The 21167-nt window shown below is 34.7% G+C and overlaps 2 protein-coding genes across 3 annotated transcripts in view; one reads left to right on the top strand and one right to left on the bottom strand.

Annotated features, from left to right (window-relative positions):
- The window catches only part of LOC110439586 (uncharacterized), a 296328-nt gene extending 275188 nt beyond the window's left edge, over positions 1-21140 (bottom strand). Inside the window, exons 1-3 of one of the 2 annotated variants that reach the window (XM_068220391.2) lie at positions 21085-21140; positions 20601-20750; positions 10347-12729 (exon numbers count right to left, since the gene is read on the bottom strand). In XM_068220391.2, coding sequence (XP_068076492.1) covers positions 11840-12729; positions 20601-20685 — 975 coding nt within the window. In that variant the 5' untranslated portion in view covers positions 20686-20750; positions 21085-21140 and the 3' untranslated portion in view covers positions 10347-11839. Of the gene's footprint in view, positions 1-10346; positions 12730-20600; positions 20751-21084 lie in introns of those variants that run through there. The other variant, XM_073947803.1, reaches the window with a different exon arrangement.
- zgc:173607 overlaps positions 1-21167 on the top strand; it is a 791925-nt gene that overhangs the window by 527306 nt on the left and 243452 nt on the right. The gene's annotated exons all lie outside the window — the stretch shown is intronic.

The raw sequence follows: 21167 nt of genomic DNA, 5'->3' as shown, positions 1-21167 counted from the left end.
CACACCTTTAACACTTTAAACCCCAGAGCAAATACTTCAGTTTTAATTGAAGTGTCCACACTACTGAGTGTTCAAGAAACATGTAGCAAAGCTGAAGTAAATTCATTAATTAACTGACTAATTAAATAATAATTGAGGATTAACAATGAATAAATGAAGAAATACTGAAGGGAAAAAACAAGAACAGAACATACAAAACTTTAGTCACAGCTTTATAATGAAATAACCTGAAGAACAACAAATGATTAAATCATTTAAATGATCAGCGGATGATTAAACAACTCTACAAACATCATCACCAGCTACACTTATTACTTAATACATGTATTTTTGTATAACATCTACTAAAGTTCTTCTTGAGAAAAAAAGTGAAAGTTTTACGTCACCATCATGGAGAACAGAGTTTGCTTTAGTTGGGCTCTTAGCCCTGTCATTTTTAACATTTATATATCTTGGCTGCTGCAATTGTTAAGAACTTTGTTTAAAAAGCTCCTTTGTTGTGGCAAGTCAGCCAAAAACCTAAATAAGATCGGGTGATGTTCATGTTGCTTTTAAATGGCAGAGTCTGTTCTAATTTAGTATAATAAAATTTACTGCTGCTATTCAATGTTAAATCTATTGTTTTACATTATATGTCTATATATGGCAATGATTTCTGGAAGTTTTTAAGAATATCTTGGACAATAACACTGCTCTATGGTGTAGATTGCACTCAAAGAGACATCAATAATCAGCATATGAACCTCAATAATGGTGACAACTAACAAAATTAACAGTTTAACTCACAAACAGGCAACTGAAAGTCTAAACATAAACAACAGCAGAATCAAACACAAATAAAGAAAACTGTTAGACCATCATACAACATTTATTTACACCGCAATGCATGCTGGGATATTTGTACCGTGCCACTCCCAGCATGCATTGCAGCATGAAACATTTGAATTGTTACCATTGTTGAGATACAAGGTCAGATTCATGAGGTCTGAGTGTGTATTTGTCATAATTGAACGGCTTTTGTATGTTAATTCTTAACTGTTAAGTATTTATGGAGGTATCTTTTCTGATTCCACTTCACATTAATTAAATTAATACCTGCAATTAAGCATAAAATCTATTGCATGTGGCCCTTCTTCCAGATTTATACCAAAACATTTATCAGAACTAATTTCAGACAAATAGATTTCTCTATTTATTGACTTCCCAACTTTATTTCTACAATACAAGCACTTTGTTAACTCATTATAGTAATTGGAGAGTCTGATTTAATAAGTTCAAGGGTGAAGAGCCCAACTAAACCAGCCCCTCACTCCATTACGGTGACACAAAAAACACCTTAATTTTTGTTGGATCTCAATGAGAATAGTATGGAAGTCAAATCAGTCAGTAATAAGTGTGTGTCTGCTGTTGTTTGTGGAGTTGTTTAATGATCCTCTGCTGAGACTGAAGCTGTTTTATTTTATTTGATTTTATTTAATGTTGTAACTCAAGTCACTGTTTGTGTTTCTTGTTTATTTTCTTCAGTAATTGTGATTATTAACAGCAGGTGTTCATCAGTGTCTGAATTCACTCATTAGTGTTAATTAAAACTGTCAGGTGAACTATATTAGTTAACTAGTGAATGAAATAGTGAACAAGGACACAAAGCGTGATTTCAAACACAGACTTCAAAACATCGAATCTGAACTCTGTTAGCTCACAGTTTTCTGCAGTTGGTTACTTTCTCGAAAACAAAAATGTTACCCAGAAAGCACTGTTTTAACAGAATATTACTGTTTTAGTGAAAAAACATTATTTTGCCGTAGAATCTGACCGTTTTTTAACAGCAATTTTTTACAGTGCAGTGTTATTGTCCAAGATATTCTTAAAAACTTCCAGAAATCATTGCCATATATAGGCATATAATGTAAAACAATAGAATTAACATTGAATAGGAGCTGTAAATTTTATTATACTAAATGAGAACAGACTCTGCCATTTAATAGCAACATGAACATCACCAGATCTTATTAAGGTTTTTGGCTGGCTTGCCACAATAAAGGAGCTTTTTTAAACAAAGTTCTTAACAATTGCAGCAGCCAAGATATATAAATGTTAAAAATGACAGGGCTAAGAGCCCAACTAAAGCAAGCTCTGTTCTCCATGATGGTGACGTAAAACTTTAACTTTTTCTCAAGAAGAACTTTAGTAAATGTTATACAAAAATACATGTATTAAGTAATAAGTGTAGCTGGTGATGATGTTTGTAGAGTTGTTTAATCATCCGCTGATCATTTAAATGATTTAATCATTTGTTGTTCTTCAGGTTATTTCATTATAAAGCTGTGACTAAAGTTTTGTATGTTCTGTTCTTGTTTTTTCCCTTCAGTATTTCTTCATTTATTCATTGTTAATCCTCAATTATCATTTAATTAGTCAGTTAATTAATGAATTTACTTCAGCTTTGCTACATGTTTCTTGAACACTCAGTAGTGTGGACACTTCAATTAAAACTGAAGTATATGCTCTGGGGTTTAAAGGGTTAAAGGTGTGAGAGGTAAAAACACAGTGTAAAAATGTATTTTAACAGTCATATACTGTTAGTTCACACTACGGAAGTAGACTGTAAAAAAACAGTAGATTGCTGGCAACCACAGCTGCCAGTAGATTACTGTTAAATCAAGGAAAAAACAGTATATTTCTGTAAAACCTGAAGCTAATTTCTTCTGTCTGTCACCGTTGTGGAGGAGAGTAGAGCCAGTGTATGAGTTAAAGATGAACAATGAACTGCTGATGTTATTCTGCATGTTTCTCTATTTAAAGATAGCGCCTGTTTAGTTGCTGATGCAGTCAGAATCTCTCTGGTGATTCCAGATTTACATGTATGTGTGTTGTTGTGAAATATAAGACATTAGAGTTAAACCGAACTTTTCTAATTAACTAAAATAAGTTATCATTACAAGTATGCTTTTAAGCATATATAGCACATTACTTCATAAACTCATTCAGCAGTTGACCAAAAATGAGCAAAATGAGTTCACTTGAGTATTGTGTAAATCAATGTAGTCCATGTATTTTTACAGCAACATACTGTAAAATAACAGTACATTGCTGGCAACTGCAGCTGCCAGTATTTTACTGTTTTTTAACGGGACAATTTTTAACAGTGTACCTCATAGATTGCTGTGGTCTTCGTCTTCTTACTGAAACTTCTGCTTGTCAAATGAATCACTGGCAGTTCATATTAATCACTCAAATCACTCCAGTTTGTTATCTATCTGACAATGAATCAGATTATGGAGTCATTTTAGTAAAAGTCACGTCACTAATCGGTTTATTCGAACACTTTGCGTGCACGCTCTTCAGTTAGTATACAGAGTTTTAATTCTCATTGTACGAATAATTTTTTTAAAATATTTTAAATCGTTTTACGACATTAATTACCTTTAAAGTATTAACACTCATACATTTTGAATTCAGCTCGATTTATTTGTTAAAACTTTAAATATATTAAAATACAGGATATATAAATATTAAAGCAAAACCATCCATCGTGAACTATGATCTTTCATATGTTTGACCATATAAGTCATTGATCCATTATCATGAATTGCTAGCAATTTAAAGAATTCAAACTTTTGTTAAAAGCATTGATTAGAATATATTATACAATTATCAAGTATTAAAAAAGTCTTCTAATGTCTAATCTTGCTTAGCATGGTTCCAAACTTGTATGTCTTTTTCCCATGAGGTTTCCCTCTATCTTTGTATATTTGACAATAAAACATTTATTTAAAAAAAAGAAAGCTGGTGATTTTTTAGAATTCTGTACAGTTCATTAATTACATTTCTATCAATGATTTGTAGAAAACATTAAGGTTTTAAAAACCCTTCTAAAAATTCTAGAAGACAGAGAGGGAGAGGCCCCACTTTTTGAAATGGGTCCTCCCCCCAAAAAAAAACCCACAGATGACAGAGATCACAGATTTTCTGACAGCGAAGATGAAGTAGTAACTCTTCTTCTTCAAGAAAATATAGATCAATGAAGACACAAAATCAAGAGCTTCAAGAAGAGCTAGAGAAATGCACAAACAAGTAAGAGTTTAATAATTAACAATTTCATTATTAAATAATAAAATATATATATTTTTTTTTTCTCGAGCAGTAATTAATCAGGACAGTGGTCAGAAATGGCTTAATTGTCCTATAATAAGAATAATAATAATAATATTAGAACATCAGTATTGGCGTTTAATACTCATATTATTTTTTTATTATTATTGTTTTTATTAACGAGCCCCTTGTGTATCCCTAGGGAGTCGAGCCAGGTCCAGTCAATAATATGGTGATTTTGTCTGCGAGGCCCGAAGAGAGGAAACTTGCTGAAGGATTAAGGTGGGACACTTGTAAATTCTATTTTCAATTCTATTTTACATGTATGTTTGTCAAACCAATGATTTAAAATACAACAGCTTTAAAAAATACTTTAAACTCAAACTCAAGAAGATGAATATGGTTTTACATAAAATGTGAATAGGACAACAAATTTAGAACTAAGTAATTAAATCTTGATTAAGTACACTTTATAAAGGTGTCACCAGTGAGCTGTCTGATCTTTCAGTCCTTCAAGTGGCAGAAATTTAAAAAGACTTTGCCAGTTCTACAGCCCCTTTGGTCACCACAATTGGGATGTCGAGTTAGGATTTTCGGGTGGATTCTGCCTTCGGAAAAATTCAAATTGGAAGTGTCCTGTCATACCAACAGCCAGCTGCAACAAACCACAACATTGTTCCTAATCGTGATGCCCCACCAACACCACCACTGCCACTAGATGGTTACAGCCACCTGTCTGCTTGTTTGTTCATAATAATCAGGAACAACTTCACATGAGGTCATTGACCGTAACTTCAGAAATGGCTCACTATGTTGAGCAAGCCACCAGATATCAGAGTGCATGTCTTGATTGGCATTCTGTTAGGAAAATCCGGATAACATCGTCACGCTTTAGTAAGATGTCTGTCATGTGCGTGGCCAGACCTCAGCTGAACACCTGGCCTAAAGAATGCACAAAATAACTCGCCAGACAGCCGACATGAAGCGAGGACTTCAAATGGAGTCTGAAACAGTTATGGAGTACTGCTTCCTCCGAGAGGTAAATTACCAGCCATGTGGATTTTTAATTCACCCTGATGCTCCTTGGCTGGGGTCCCCTCCAGATGGGATCATTTTTGACCACAACGAGCACCATGTTTTAGGCCTTCTATAAATAAAATGTCCCAACGTCAAAAGTTTTGTTGACTGTTCTTACCTCAAATTTCACAATGGCACACCAGAACTGAAACAGCAACATGCCTACACTGTTAACCCTTACTGTAGATTATGCAGTAAATAACTGTAAAATAGCCAGTGTTTTGCTGTAATAAAAGGAAACAGTATTTTACTGTAAAAGGAGCAGGATTTGTATGAAATTTTGTAGTGCAAAGCATAAATTACAGTAATTTACTTTATGTACCCATTACAGATAGTTACTGTGATAATAAATGGTAAATTACTGCTCAACCATTATTACCCCATGTACTCTGATGCTTTATGTTGCTATATATATATATATATATATATATATATATATATATATATATATATATATATATATATATATATACTGTTCAGTTTTGGTATGTGTATGGTCAGTATTGAGGAGAAAGTGAGACAATGCATTGATGATAAGCTAAATTTCTCTGCAGCCATCTTTGTGTTTCCTTTGGTTCCTTTTATGTTTTTAACATTGAGTATCAGGAGTCAACCAATGTCAATGTCACAGAGCTAATTAAAAGGTAAAGATATCGACGAGATGCATTTAAAGGCAAAAATATTCACACAGAGCAACCAAATTATCACAACCATTTTTATAACTTTGTTTACTTTTCTATAATTAATCTAATTTGCCTAGTAAAATAAAATTAAAAATATCTTAAACAGCACGTACATACATTTCTTTGTTTGTCACAATTTGTTTGGAAAACTTCAAATGAAGTAGGTAAAAATGGCATTAACAGTATAGTATAAAGACTTTCCTAAATGTATTAATCAGGTTATTTGTTTATTATTATTATTATTATTACTACAGGTTTGGAAAAACATGAGGATCAGATTATTTATTTATTTATATTTTTGCTTTGGATGAAGTTTGTATATTTTTATTGTTTTTATTCAACAATATGTGCATGATTGTGATAAATGTAGGCACTTGCTTTGAAAATATGCTATGTACCAGGGCTGTAAACTCCTGGAGGGCCGCAGCCCAGCAGAATTTAGTTCCAGCCCTGCTTCAACACACTACCTTTAGATTTAGTTTGATCAGTTGTGTTTAAATAGTATAACTGCACTGTTACTCGGTAGATTATGCAGTAAATACCTGTAAAATCGCCAGTGTCTTGCTGTGATGAAAGGAAACAGTATTTTACTGTAAAAGGAGTAGACTTTGTATGAAATTGAGTAGTGCAAAGAATAAATTACAGTTTTTGTACCCATTACAGATAGTAACTGACAATAAATGACAAATTACCAATCACTGTCCCATCTACTCTGATGCTTTCTGTTTCTATTTATAGAGATGTGCATTTTAAAGGCAGAAAATAATGATTTAGACATTAATACACACTGATTGATTAACACACACCAGATTGTTAGTTTGTTGCTAAGTATTTTTCAGAGCAGTGTTTCCACCTATGAATTTATATTAGAGACAATAGACAAGTTTGTTGTCATGAGATTTTTAAAGTAAATAATAATTATAGCAATAAAAGATTGAATCCTTTGGTTTTTCGGTGTTGCCGACTTTTTTTAATTTTTTTTTATATAATTATTTTAGACTTTTTATTGAGAATTGACACAGTATGTGCCAGTGTTTGACAAACACACTTTTTTATTGGATATGTGATTGTGATAAATGTTGGCAGTTGCTATAAAAGTATGCTACTGAATATACCATGGGGGTCAAACTCCAAATTCCTGAAGAACTGCAGTTTGGTACCCACCCCTGCTTCAACATTACCTGTAGATTTCTAACAAGCCTTAATTAGTTTGATCAGGTGTGTTTAATTAGAGTTACAGCTTAAAGTCCCAGTCACACTGCACTTTTCTCCCTATAGACTTCCATTCATACGCATGTGAATACTGCAGACCTGGAATGATAGCTCATGCGACAAATTTCATAATTCGCAGCATTGGAAAGTTCAAGCTTGGAGATCTCTGACCTGCGAAATCACATCATGTGACTGCTTGAGACCAATCAAAAATCAAAACATGACCTCTCTGGACAGAAATTTAAACTATGGACCAGTCGCTCGCTTTTTCAAGCTCTAATCATTTTGTTTAATCCCACTCCTTTTCGCAGTGCCATATGACAGAATTTTGCATGCTCAAACGTTAGTGTGACCACAGCCTTACTGTGCAGACTTGTGGCTCTCAGTAATATGTAAGACAATATTCATATCTGCTGAATTCTTAATTTTGTTTGACATTTTATATTGTATATTTGTTTGCTGCTAAAACTATAAAATACATTTGTCTTAAAAATTTATTATGCCTTCTATTTTTAATAACAGTTAAGAATACTGATTAATTTTAGTAACACTACAATAACTATATATGACATCCTATTAATTTGTATGCAATATAATGCTGTGAGATGTAACACTACAGTACATTAATTAACTGTACACAGTTTCCAGTTAGTTACCACTACTGCTCTATTACAGTAATTAACTGGCAACACTGTTGCCAGCTACTCACTGAAATGGTTCAGTTACAGTAATTAACTGGCAACACTGTTGCCAGTTATTTACTATAACCAAACTTTTACAGTGAGTAGCTGGCAACAGTGTTGCCAATATTTTACTGTAAAAAAGCCCGGTAAGGTCTAACAGTGTATATAAATACACACACATGTGAGGGTCCATCTATTAGTCCCATGACTGAACTAACAGCATGGGTGAATGCGTGTAAACCTTTTAGCACATGTGAAAATAAATATTTTTGTTTGTTATAATTTATTTTAATTTGTTTCTAGCTCTGAATTTTAATCTGACTCCAATTTATAATAATTTTAGATTTAGATTCATCTAATTCAAGCTGATTACCTTATAGGTCGTGATTAGGTCTAATTTAGATTGATTAACCTAATAAATCCTTGTTCCCAATTAATGGTTCATCGTTTACTCAAAGTCACTTAGAGTCAGTATGCTGGCCAGTTTCATCTGCTCACGGACACATCTTCTCCAGTTCCGATTCTTAGCAGATAAGCTAATTTCCTTTAATTAACAATAGGCCGCCCCATGCTTGCTCATACTTATAGAAAGTTTGATTTAGCCCCTAGATTATATCATACCCCTAGATTATATCATCAGTGATTGTCAGAAATCAACAAGTCTCTAATGCTGTGCCTATGCTTTATCCATTGAGTCTGATTGTATGACTAATCCTGGTTGTAGGCTGCGGAAACATCAGCCTTAACAATCTACTCGATTTAAATAATTTCAGGAGATATTAAAGTTAAACAAGAATTTTACATTTAATTGTCAGAAAAAAGATTTTCCATTGCAGTTCACATAATTAAACAAAATAAGCCAATCAAGATTGTACAACATCAATTACTCAAAGATACATTTAAGAGTTAAAGAGGAATACCTGACCATGAAGAAATACATTGCAGCATATAAATCCTGATGCAGAGCTCAGAGACTCACAACCTGCAATGGAGTATCCTGTTTACAGGATCCCACGGACAATTCTGCACCCTTTGCCTAAATACTCAAATCATTATAAATTCAAGACAATAAAAGCTTCACCAAGACTCTTGCCTGGCCATGAGTTGATGCGAAGACCATTTTGCCTGGAGTGGAGCATCTGGCAAAGATCTTTTCAAAGTCAAAACCCAAATTAACTGATATAAAGGAGATTGTAAAATATTACAGTGAAATTACTTTACCAATCACACAGAGACATTTAAAAACACACCAAACATGAATATAAAGCCACAAGATACACCATATTAAGAACTTAAACATTCTGTGTGGAATGTGAGTGAGCTGCTCTGGTGGAGAAGGTAAAGTCCAGGGCAAAGAGGGGGGCTCAGGATGCATGATCGAGACAACCTGAACAACTGGTTTTCTAGCTGATCTTCTTCTCAAATTAGAAAGTTTATTGTTTTAGTGCCTGAACATTCTCATGGTCTTGTCTCGTGTGGAGTTCCATAACAGTTTGCAGATTTTAATATTATGGAGAGATATAGCCATCCTTACATTATTATGTGCATATCTAATCTTAAACTGTAGTTCCCCTGTACACTGCAACGAGAACCTCAGTCAATAATATTTATGTAAAACTGATTTTTTGTTGCATTATATGATCATATTTTAAACTTTTCATAAAATCATCAAACAATGTGTACCTAAAAAGCATTTTCTAACAAATAAAAAAGTTCTGTCCTATTGTCACTAAGTTATTGTTACTTTTTTTCTACTGGATATGTGGTTTATATCTAGTATATATATATATATATATATATATATATATATATATATATATATATATATATATATATATATATATATATATATATATATAGATTTGTCTATTTGCTGGCTTGCTATCAGAAAACAAACACTAAGCTAGGCAATAAATTAATTAAATTCTACAATTACAAGTGATTTGTAATTTGTTCATTTATACCCCATTTTTGTTTACTAATGTTTTTCTATGCAGACTTTATGTGTTGGTCTAATATTTGTATAAAGAAAGATTGCATTTGCATTTACTCATTTAGCAGCTTTTATCCTGCGACAACAACTAATGACACAAGAAGAGACAGACTCAGCCTATTAAAGGTTTAGTGCTTGTGTTTTTGAATGCTAACAAACCTTAAGCCAAGTCCAACAAGTAAAGCCACACAATGTTGTTTTAAAGCTTATTTAATTTTAATTTTTTAAAAAATGGACTGTTCTATTCTCAAGTCAAGTTGTTAAGCTCATTAGGCCCTGTGGCTTTTGTTTTTTATTTATAATATCTTTCACTTAAATTGCTGTTTCAAAAAAACATCTACTGGAAAGAGTTGCCATATTTCATATAAAGATTTTATGGCACAAACGTGTTATTTAATTTAAAGCTTACTTGTTTTTATTTATTATAAAGCCTAGCTTGATGTACACTATTTTGTTTTTCTTTTGCTTATTTTATTGTTGTGATTTATAAAGTAATCTGATTTGTTATGAAAGCTTTTCTGGTAAAATAATAATAATAAAACAATAAACAACAATTAAACAGTGTTTAAGTGTGTAATACTGGCAGCATCATATGTTAGAAAACTATTCACAAAGACTATTTGATTTATTAAATAATTCATTTCTTATGCTTTCTTTCATGTTATGTGACAAAATGAATGAATGACTCGGATTAACTAAAAGATTCATTAATTCGCTCATGTGCACGATGTGAAGCTGCTTTGACATGATCTACATTGTAAAAGCGCTATACAAATAAAGCTGAATTGAATTGAATAGTGCGAGACAAGATCAGTTAATTTTTCGAGTCCTCTATCGAGTCGTTCGTTCACCACATGAAAGACTACAGCCAAACATATGCATTTATATGCCAATCATATGCATTTAGAGCCAGAAAAAGAATTGATCTGTTCACCTCTCGAGTCCTCGGGTTTGAGTTATTCTGTCACGTGATGAACGAACGACTCAACAACCAGAAGACTCGAAAGGTGAACTAAGGGTGCTTTCACACCTGTGAATCGATTCAGTTGTTCCGAAACAGAGATTAAAATTGTTACATTGTTGCTCTTTGCTCTTGGAGCGGTTTGCTTTCACACTGCAAAGTTTCTAATCGGACCAAAAGAGCTAAAACAAGTCACGTGCGAGTAAACTCTCCTTACATTGGTCAGAGTGTCAGGGTTTATTTTGCAGCGTCCCGCTCAGCTGTCAGGAGAGGTGTTGGTTTGGTGGTGATTGACAGGGTGCGCGCGTGACGTGTCTGAGGAGAGACGCGGTGGGGAGGGGTGAGAAGGGTGCGCGACGATGCCTATTTGAGGACTGGGAGAGAGACACGAGATTACCGGGAGATCATCACTCGTTTGCGGGCATCCGGAGACTCGCGAAACTTCCCGACCTTCTCATAATTCTCTCTTCATATAGCCGTATGCCTATTACATATCCATAAAACACTGTGATATAACCGCGCTCGGATCGGATCGCTTTCTCACTGCAATCGATCCGCTCCAGGGTTTGTTTCAATCGAGCCGAGACCACCTCATTCAAGCGATCTCGGAGCGATTACTTTGGCGCGGAACAGAGTGCGATTGCCCTGTTCACATATGCCAATCGAACCGCGCTAACTGGGCAAACGAGATACGTTCCGAAACAAAAGTGTAGGTGTGAAAGCACCCTAATTATCATGGCTCCTATCGGCTCAGACTGTGTACATTGGTTAAGATTATATGTGACTGTCATTGTAACGTGAACGCACCACTGACATTTGAAGACATGAAGAGGTGAGCTGAGCAAACAGACAACAATGCCTATAGACAAAAGAGCAGGTAAACATTGAATTGTTATTTTCTTCTTCTTATAATTTATTTATGACTCATTTGTCGTGTAATCAACCTTCTGGGCTAGTTGTAGATGTGTTTGGAAGCAATTCGTAACATTTTAATAATATTTTGGCAAATTGAACCAAATTAACGAAATGACTCGAAAAAAGATTTGTTCATCTCGATCAGTAAATAAAATGATCCGAACTTCCCATCACTATTGAGTATGCGAAATTCTGTTGTACGCCACTGCGAAAAGGGGCGGGATTAAACAAGATGATTAGACATGAATGGTTTCTCTCCAGTGTGGCTCATGATGTGTTGATTAAGGTGTGATGATTGGCTGAAACTCTTCCCACACTGAGTGCATGTGAATGGTTTCTCTCCACTGTGGATCCTAATGTGTCGATTAAGGTTTGATGAAAAGTTGAAACACTTCCCACACTGAGTGCATGTGAATGGTTTCTCTCCAGTGTGGATTGTCATGTGTTGATAAAGGGTTGATGAGAAGTTAAAACTCTTCCCACACTGAACACATGAGAATGGTTTCTCTCCAGTGTGGTTCCTCATGTGTTTATAAAGGTTTAATGAGCGGTTAAAACTTTTTCCACACTGAGTGCATGTGAATGGTTTCTCTCCAGTGTGAATCCTCATATGTTGATAAAGGCCTGATGAGCGGTTAAAACTTTTCCCACACTGAGTGCATGTGAATGGTTTCTCTCCAGTGTGGATCATCATGTGTTGATTAAGGTGTGATGATTGGCTGTAACTCTTCCCACACTGAGTGCATGTGAATGGTTTTTCTCCAGTGTGGATCATCATGTGTAGAGTAAGGGATGATGACTTCCTGAAACTCTTCCCACACTGAGTGCATGTGAATGGTTTCTCTCCAGTGTGGATCATCATGTGGTCATTAAGGTTTGATGATTGGCTGAAACTCTTCCCACACTGAGTGCATGTGAACGGTTTCTCTCCAGTGTGTATTTTCATGTGAATCTTAAGATTGTCTTTTCTTCCAAAACTCTTTCCACACTGAGTGCAGATGAAACGGTTCTTGTCTCTCCTTTTCAAAATACCATCAGTCTGTAAATAGGTTTTTTCCTCAATTTTGACATGATGTTCCTCCTCTTTACTCCCCTCATTCACTTCAATTAAGTCTAAAATAAGTAAATAAAACAGTTTTCATTAAGTCTTAAAAACTCTCATCAAAAGCTGAAAAGTGAGAAGACACAGGAAACATTGGCTACACATTTTGATGCAAATTGATAAAATGTAAAAATAAATTGTTTAAATGTAAAATAAATCAGATCATATTGTGTTTGGTCCATTAACGTGTACACATTTATACAAAGTCTTGGATTTCATTACAGAGGTCCTAATTTATTTATTTATTTTACCTTTCTAAGATTAAGTTCATACATTGATTGTTTTAAAACATCTATTTCATAATACTTTAATATGAGGAATAAAACACTTCTTATTGTCAAAACTCATTCCTAGGAACTTTACCTTTTTCACAACTTGTATAGTTTCTCTATCTAAAAAAGCTCCTGATCTAAATGCATAGATCTTAAAAAACAAAAATGCATGCATACAGTTTTTGACTTAGAAAAATTAAAACCATTTAAAACTGACCAGTCATATATTTTATTTATACATATTTAAATTTGTCTCTTGATTGTATACATATTTTTCCCTTTATAACAAATACATAAATCATCTACATATAAACTACGAAATATATTATTCCCATTAACATTTACAATATTATTAATTTTAATACTAAATAGTGTTACTGATAGTATACTTTCTTGGGGCACTCCTGATTCTCATATATGCTATATATGCTCACATATTCAGATAATATAGTTTTCATACGCACACGAAAAACTCTATTGAATAAAAAAAATTTGCAATAAAATTAGGCAAATTTCCTCAAACACCCATCTCATGAAAATCTTTTAAAATACCATACCTCCTGGTAGTGTCAAAGGCCTTTTCCGGATTAAAAAAAAACTGCTTGTATGTGTTCTTTTTTAATAAAACCATCTCGTACAAAAGATTCTAATCGTATAAGATGGCAAAGAGAACTTTTCCCTCTTCTAAACCCACACTGATATTAATTAATCTTCTGTTTTTTTTTAAATCCACACCAATCGATCATTAATCATTAATCATTTGTTCCATTGTTTTGCAAAGGCAACTGGTAAGTGCTGTTGGACGATAATTATTTAAATGATCTTTTCCTGGTTTAGGTATTGGTATAATAATAGCTTCTTTCTAAAAGGCTAGTATTTCTCCTAATTTGCAGATATTATTAACCCGACAAGATGCAGAAATGCCATCTAAAAAGATGACCTGCAGTTCATCCAGTCAGGGACATTGACAACATAAATATACAAATTACAATGTTAACCTGGGGCTTGTGATTGTGAAACGTCTATTAATGAACATCAGGTATAGCATGAGCAGTGTCGAACGAGATTACAGATAACACAGGATTCTGTTTCTTCAGTGTTAGAATGACCCAGGGTTAATAATTTCAAGAGTTAAAAGCTCTCGAATACTCAGCCTCAGCTCTCAGAATAAACAGAGCACAATGACAAACAGTGACATACATAAATTGTCAATCATATCATAGCAGTGACCTGATCTCATATGGTATTGTTTTAAAACTTACAATTATTGGAGAAATGACCAAGAATAATAAACAATAGAAAACAGTAAAACTCAAGGGCGAACTGGCCATAGGGAGACATAGGGACATTTCCCCTTGGTCTGACAGTCATCTGACCTGCTGCCACCAAGATTCTGGCCCGCTCCGCCCCCACTTATCATAAACATTGCGCTTAACTCCCCATACTTAATTTAGTAATAGGAAATTAATCCTTAACAAAGTATGAAAGTATAATTATTAAGCAAATTATAAATGTTGTAAGTCTGGAATACAGCATATGTAGCTGCAGTTAAAAACTGTTTAATAACACTTATTAATTTAGAGTTAATGCTAAACAGATAATGCTAAACAAATAATGAATTCAGTATTTGCTAATGCATAATAAATGGTTTATAGTGTGTAGTTATTGTAAAGTGTTACCAAATTATCTTTTGTCTTAGACCTTTAGACCTGTCCTACCTCCCTGACTCTTTATCCCTCCTTTCTGCTTTATAGCCATGCTTAGTGAAAGTAATGTAAGAATTGAAATATTACAAATATTCTGATATCTTTGACAATTCAAATCATGAGCTGAAGACAGGGCCAATGGACTCCACAACCCACCAGGGGGGAATGCGTGAAAAACCAGTTCCTGCTGCATTTGCATCTGACTATGCTGAGACTCAGCTTCATCCCCCCAACTCACGCATATGGTCATTTCAATGTTTGAATGTTTTAGATTAACCAAACTGACTTTAACTATCATGTTTGATATCATTTGAAATGTCTCAGTGCGATTGGTACAATGGTCTCATTCTCTCAGAAATAGATATAATCAACACAATAAATATATAACTTCAGGCATCTTTTGAACCACTGTGAAGGGTGTGACTTTTTACACACACCCCCTTCCTTGAGGGAATTCTTGGATTATTTAAGGCAAGGTTTGAGAAAAACTCAGGGCGATTCTGCCTACCCAGATCAGCCCATAACATGGAGCCTAGGCTCCATGTTATGTAAAATTTACACGTTATGTAAAAGGTCAGGTATGCATCTTTTCATCTTGGATTTATCTTTGATAATTTGATGTTTTGTATTGATCATTTATGAATTGACTGATTGAATTGGCATAATACATTTACCTGACTAATAAATTGTAATGTTTGACCATATTTTGCTCACTCTGTAATTATTAATTCAAGTAGATTACGCTGTATCCTTGTTTCCGCACGTCTTGCGTCAGGTCAGTAGACGGACTAAAATCCAATTGAGATGGAGCATTGGCACACTAATTGTGTTTTAGCGATCCGGCTGACTCTTGATATTGATTCATGTGTACTTAGGTGGAAAGGGCGATAACTTCCGTCTAGGTCAACAAGGTGTTGCACGACTAACCTAGATTGGGTACCCGACCTTTGTTTGAAGGTAATATTATTCTAAATTAAGTTCATATGGGAAACCATGGGCTTGGTGAAAACCAAAGTTACTATAGAGTCCAGTAGTCGGGTACATTTATGTTAATGCCCTAACCTCTAATTAGAAATGATGATTGTCTTAACTCAAAGGTGTACATCTAAGCGGGACTAACTAAAGTATTTTAGAACGAGCGCGCTGGTAGCGGCCATCTAAAGTATTAGTCAATTTACCTCTGTTTAATATTCAAGACTGACCGGAGTGTGACCGTGAGGGACGCCTTCGGCCGAGGCGATTTCTCTGAGCGACATGAGCACCTGAATGAACGGATGTAATAGTTACTAGTGAAGACAAACGGTTCAAACATTTATCTAAATTACATATTGATATAATCTTCTTAATGTTTTATGATTGGAGTCAGATAAAACGAGGATAAATATATTAATATTCTAAACCACCTCATACTAAAATTGGAGTCAGATATGAGTTAAGTTTAATATAAATCAACATTGTGCACTGGAAAGACCGAACATGCAGTGAACCTTCATCCACCAGTGGACACCGGCATTGGGCCAACTGGCTGGACCTTACACTTACTCTGTGAATCTAACCCGGTCAGGAGCAGGTTTTATTCTCTAAACTCTGAGTTTCTGTTGGTCTCCTCTTTTTTTTTAAAGATGAAGCGGTATTCCTTGCCTTAGCCTTACCTTTCCACCCATCTATTTTAATGCTCATTAAAAAATGTGCATAACTGAGCAGGATAAACTTTTATTTGATAGAATGTATGCGCCTAAACTACAATGGAAACCCTTTTACTGAACAAATTACAGTATTTGCATCAAAAAAGGTTTGTTATAAAAGATGATTATGAAATTGTGTAAATGGACAATCCAGCAGGCTGAGCACACGGAAATGTTGTTTTGGTCATTCTAAAACACCTTAACCCTTTCAGTATTAATGTATATTATTAATGACCTCCAGAGTGTCAAGAGCGTCTGTTCTCCGCGTCTCATGGCTTCAAACACCCCCACGTGTTCACTAGCCGCGTTTCCACTATCACGCCTAAAGCGAGTGAGCCAGGGCGAGCCAAGGCCAGTGGCGTTTCCACTGTCACTTCTGGGGCCTAATCGGGCCAAAGCGGGGCTTTCTTGGGGCCAGCGGCTGGCCTTTTTCGGCCTGCCGAATACCTTGGGCCAAGGAGGCGCCAAACAAATAAAGAAATAAGGAAAAGAAAACATCTGGCCTTTTAGTCTGGGGTCTTATTGCGTATGATCACCCTTTTGTTTCCCTTTTAAATGTAAGACTGCTGCATAAAATAATAAAGTAGTTTTAATTTATAGTGATGTTCTTTGCTGCGTCCTCCTTTATGTTTCAATAACGCATAATAATCTTTACACCATATTAAAGACACATCAGACAGTAAAGGTTTCGAGAGTTTTTGTCAAGTTTAAAATGTTTGTTTGTGCACGTTTAGATGCCTGTATGTGTGTGTGACGCCTGTTTCACATCGCAAGCGTCAGCAGTGCGTGAGCAGCGCGTACGTCGAGCAGAAGCAGCACGCAGGCGTTTGCCTTTCACACCAGCTGCGTCTGCAGCGCGCAGCTCTTCGGCAGCTGCTGCAGAGATCAACCTATCTCTGTCTATTCTATCTAGTTACCCATGTCGCCCTATATACAAATACACTCTTTAAACTTTTCATCTGCACCAAGGCCCCTCCTATGCTGTTTCTTTAACCTGCAAATGTTTATTTTACAAATTTTATAGATCAAATAGTACTGTATGCTTCACAAGCTATATGAGAAATTCTACCGTCAGAAGACAAGCGCCTGTGATATCATGTCATTTGTTTTTTGATTGTCAGGTTGTTGTAAGCCTATATATAATAATATTTATACAATATAGTTATAATGATATTTATACAGATCAAACTAGTGTTACTTTCTGCGCTTCAGTAATGCGGAGAATGCTTTGACAGCATTGGCAATGTTTCTGCCGTTGTCTGTTGTCAAGCGGGGTTAAGTTGGTTTTGTTTTTGATATTCCTGGCACATTCAGACGGTCCCTAACTAAGAGCTCCGTGCGAGCTCTCCCGGCTAAACGCTTATTGCGAGGGCTTAAACGGAGCAGTGCTCGTAATGTCGAGCGGGAAAAAAAGTGTTTCCTCACGTTCTTCTTCAACTAGCTCAACTTTTGCAGGCACGCGTGACTTTATTGGAAAGGTAGTATCGGGGTGTGTCGCGATTCTCCCTTATCACACCGCGATACAGGATCGTGGATCTGAGTGTTGCGATTTCGATTTCATATCGTGTATCGTTACAGCCCTAATATTTGTTCTCTTTGATCTTTGCATATTTACAAAAATAGGAAACGTAAAATAAGTGTGTGGTCTCGAGGACTGCTTTGCTTTGCTTCAATTGCTGCATTTGTGGTGCTTAGTCCTGTTCTAACATTGCGACCTTGTGCTTTACACTGTGTGATTAGCTGGGGCCTGTCACCTCCGTGCCCCCCTGAGTGGCTGGTAGCATCTTATTTTGATGCTTCTGTGAGCCTATTTAATATATTTGCTTGTTGTATTTTTTTTTTTCTATTTTTTCTAATTGTGGTTTTTCTTCTTTCCCTAGGAGCTGGGGGTGTCTAGTGCCACTGTGTGGCGTGACTCTTTTTCTATTAATTAGTCTTTTGCCCACTTGTGTGCATTGAAGTTCACTGTGTGGTGTTTTAAATCAAAGTGTGCAAGTGTGAATCTGTGGGTCATTTTTGGGTCCAATGCCTAGCCTGCTTAACTGTGGTAAGCCCCAGCTCCTCTGGTTGGATGACGATTTTTTTTTTTTTTGTAATTGCCTCCACTAGTGCCTTTTTAAAAAGAGTGCATGTGCCTGTCTTTTAATATTTGTGGTCCAAAGATAATTGAATTGTAATAAAAAAAAACCTATTTTTCTATATCCACGTCTCATTGTCTTTGTCGGAAGTATGAACCTGTATTTTATGTCCCAGGTAATGTACTGGGTGGCGTAGTAGAGCTCTAATTGCAATAGTTTGTGTTAATTTGGCTTTAGTGTGCCAGTTATTGTATTGGTCTTGCGACCAACAAAAAGCCTTATCCCCCTGCGCGCCACATATATTTTAAATTTCTGGGTAAAAAAACAAAAGAAACCAAAAAATTCCCTTTGAACTAAAAAAAATTATTTGAGAAACTTTTAAAGTATTTTGGAGCAGTAAACATGTCAGGCAAGATTATTCTGATTAATCATTGACTTCTGCTGTCTTCATTGGTTTCAAAAACACAGATTTCTTTACAATTTAAAACGGCATCTTTGGATATATTTTCTGCTGGAGATACTGTTGTCCTGAAAAACTTAAAACATAAAAACCTTACACTCTAATGTTTGCATATCATCAGCATGCTGTAATCCATTTCTAACAGCAAAAGTCATTTTTAGACTAGTTTGTTGGCCAGTTGTAGTCAGTGCACTGCTAAACGTTATTGTTCCACTATTATTTGTTTTTGTCTCACGTCGTCCCACAGCAACATCATATAGTTTAGAATACTGTACAATGTTTTATAATAATTAATTATTTTAGTGTCCATTTCATTCAGCATATTTTAAATTAGGGGCAACGACATTTTCTGACATACTTTAAACCAGGGTTCCTACAGGTTTCACCAAGTTAAATTTAAGACTATTAAAGACATTTTTAAGACTATTATGAATAAAAATTTAAACTGATGAAGGGCTAAAGCAGTGGTCACCAAACTTGTTCCTGGAGGGCCGGTGTCCTGCAGATATACCTTCAACCCTAATCAAACACACCTGAACAAGCTAATCAAGCTCTTACTTGGTATACTTAAAACATCCAGGCAGGTGTGTTGAGGCAAGTTAGAGCTAAACCCTGCAGGGACACCGGCCCTCCAGGACCAGGATTGGTGACCCCTGGGCTAAAGGCTAAGGAATTTTTTAAATGGCCAAGATGAATTTTTTTTTTTTTTGTTCTATCAAAAAAATATGATATTTAATACATTTAATAATAAAATAATAAATGAATAATAAAAAAATTAAATATTTTAGATATTTCTTAGCAAAAGATTTTAAATATTTTGTAAAAACAGTATTCACACATTTTTTTCCGACATAAACTTCGAAAAAATAATAAAAAAATAAACAAATATTTTCAACGTTTTAAAAACTATAATAAACTAAATTTATGCACAACAATCTGTCCAGGTCGAAGTCCTCAGCAGTAAATACATGGAGCACATTTAAACAAATGTTATTGTAAGGAAAATAATTACACCATTATGATAAATAGAGTTAAAATGACTTTGATAAAAATGTTTAACTTATGTTAAAAAATGATTTTTTTAACATAAGTTGAAAGTTATATTGAGATGGATTGTTGGTGATTGTATGGGTTTTGGCCAGATTACGAAGCAAAACATGAACAAAGGAAAATGAAGACTTGTTTAAAAAAGGATTCAAGACATACAACACAATTTTTCAGTAAATTTAAGACTTTTTAAAGCCTGAAATTTTGATTTTGGAATTTACAAATTTTTTAACTCGCGGAAATCCTTGTTTATACACAATAACCCTGGTAATTAGTTATAATAATAATGATGTAATTCTAACTTGGATACTATCTGTGAGAACTAGTAACAATGGAAAGTACTAAGCCAACACTATCACTGTAATAGCAGATATCTTCTATGAGAATACTTTTTAATTTAATGTTTTTATATATTTTATATAGCGCCAGTGCTCAAGAACTCTTTACACATAGTGGGGGTACAAGAAAAGCAATAACTAACTAATTAAGAAGGTCTTTCAATGAGTGCTTATGTTAGGGGAACCAGGCAGCACACTCAGGGCTGCAAGATGGATTTAATTTAGTATTCTTATTATTAAAATATATCTGAATAAGGATTAAATGACTGAGTTGGTCTTTGAGAATAAAAATCTACCTGTTTGTTCCTGTGGATATTCCTGTTTGACTGTGAATGTTTCTTCAATCTTCAAATCTTCACTCTCCTCTTTAATAAACGCCATCTTTATAACAGTGTGGAGATCAGTCACTTCAGCAGGAGTTTTTCTCTGTGTTTGGACACTTTATCCTGTTTAAAATGAACAAAACAATAAAAATGTCCTGTTTAAAAAACAGAATAACTTCTCTTCAACACTTGCTTCAACAGTTTCTTTATATGAAAGTAATTAACAAAAGTAAATCAGGTAAAAGATTTCATTAATACTTATTACACACTTTTCTGTTAACCTACTTTATTCAAACAATAGCCTGTAAATACTGGGAATAAAATAGTACTGCGTTGTATAAAGGGTTAAAATAATATGTCCAACAGCAGGAACATAATTTAACATTGTATAAAAAAACTAAAACTTTAGAACTTTAACTTTAAATAGGCTTATATCGGTAAACGTTTTAAAACAAACCTTACTCCAGTTGAATCACAGCGCTGAAGCGGCGCCGCCTGATGACGTCACACGCCGCGTCAGAATAAAAGTATTTTTTGTTA

Source organism: Danio rerio, chromosome 4 (genome assembly GCF_049306965.1).
Source record: "Danio rerio strain Tuebingen ecotype United States chromosome 4, GRCz12tu, whole genome shotgun sequence".
In the NCBI taxonomy this organism is placed as follows: Eukaryota; Metazoa; Chordata; class Actinopteri; order Cypriniformes; family Danionidae; genus Danio; species Danio rerio.
This window is presented reverse-complemented; position numbering and strand designations above follow the sequence as displayed.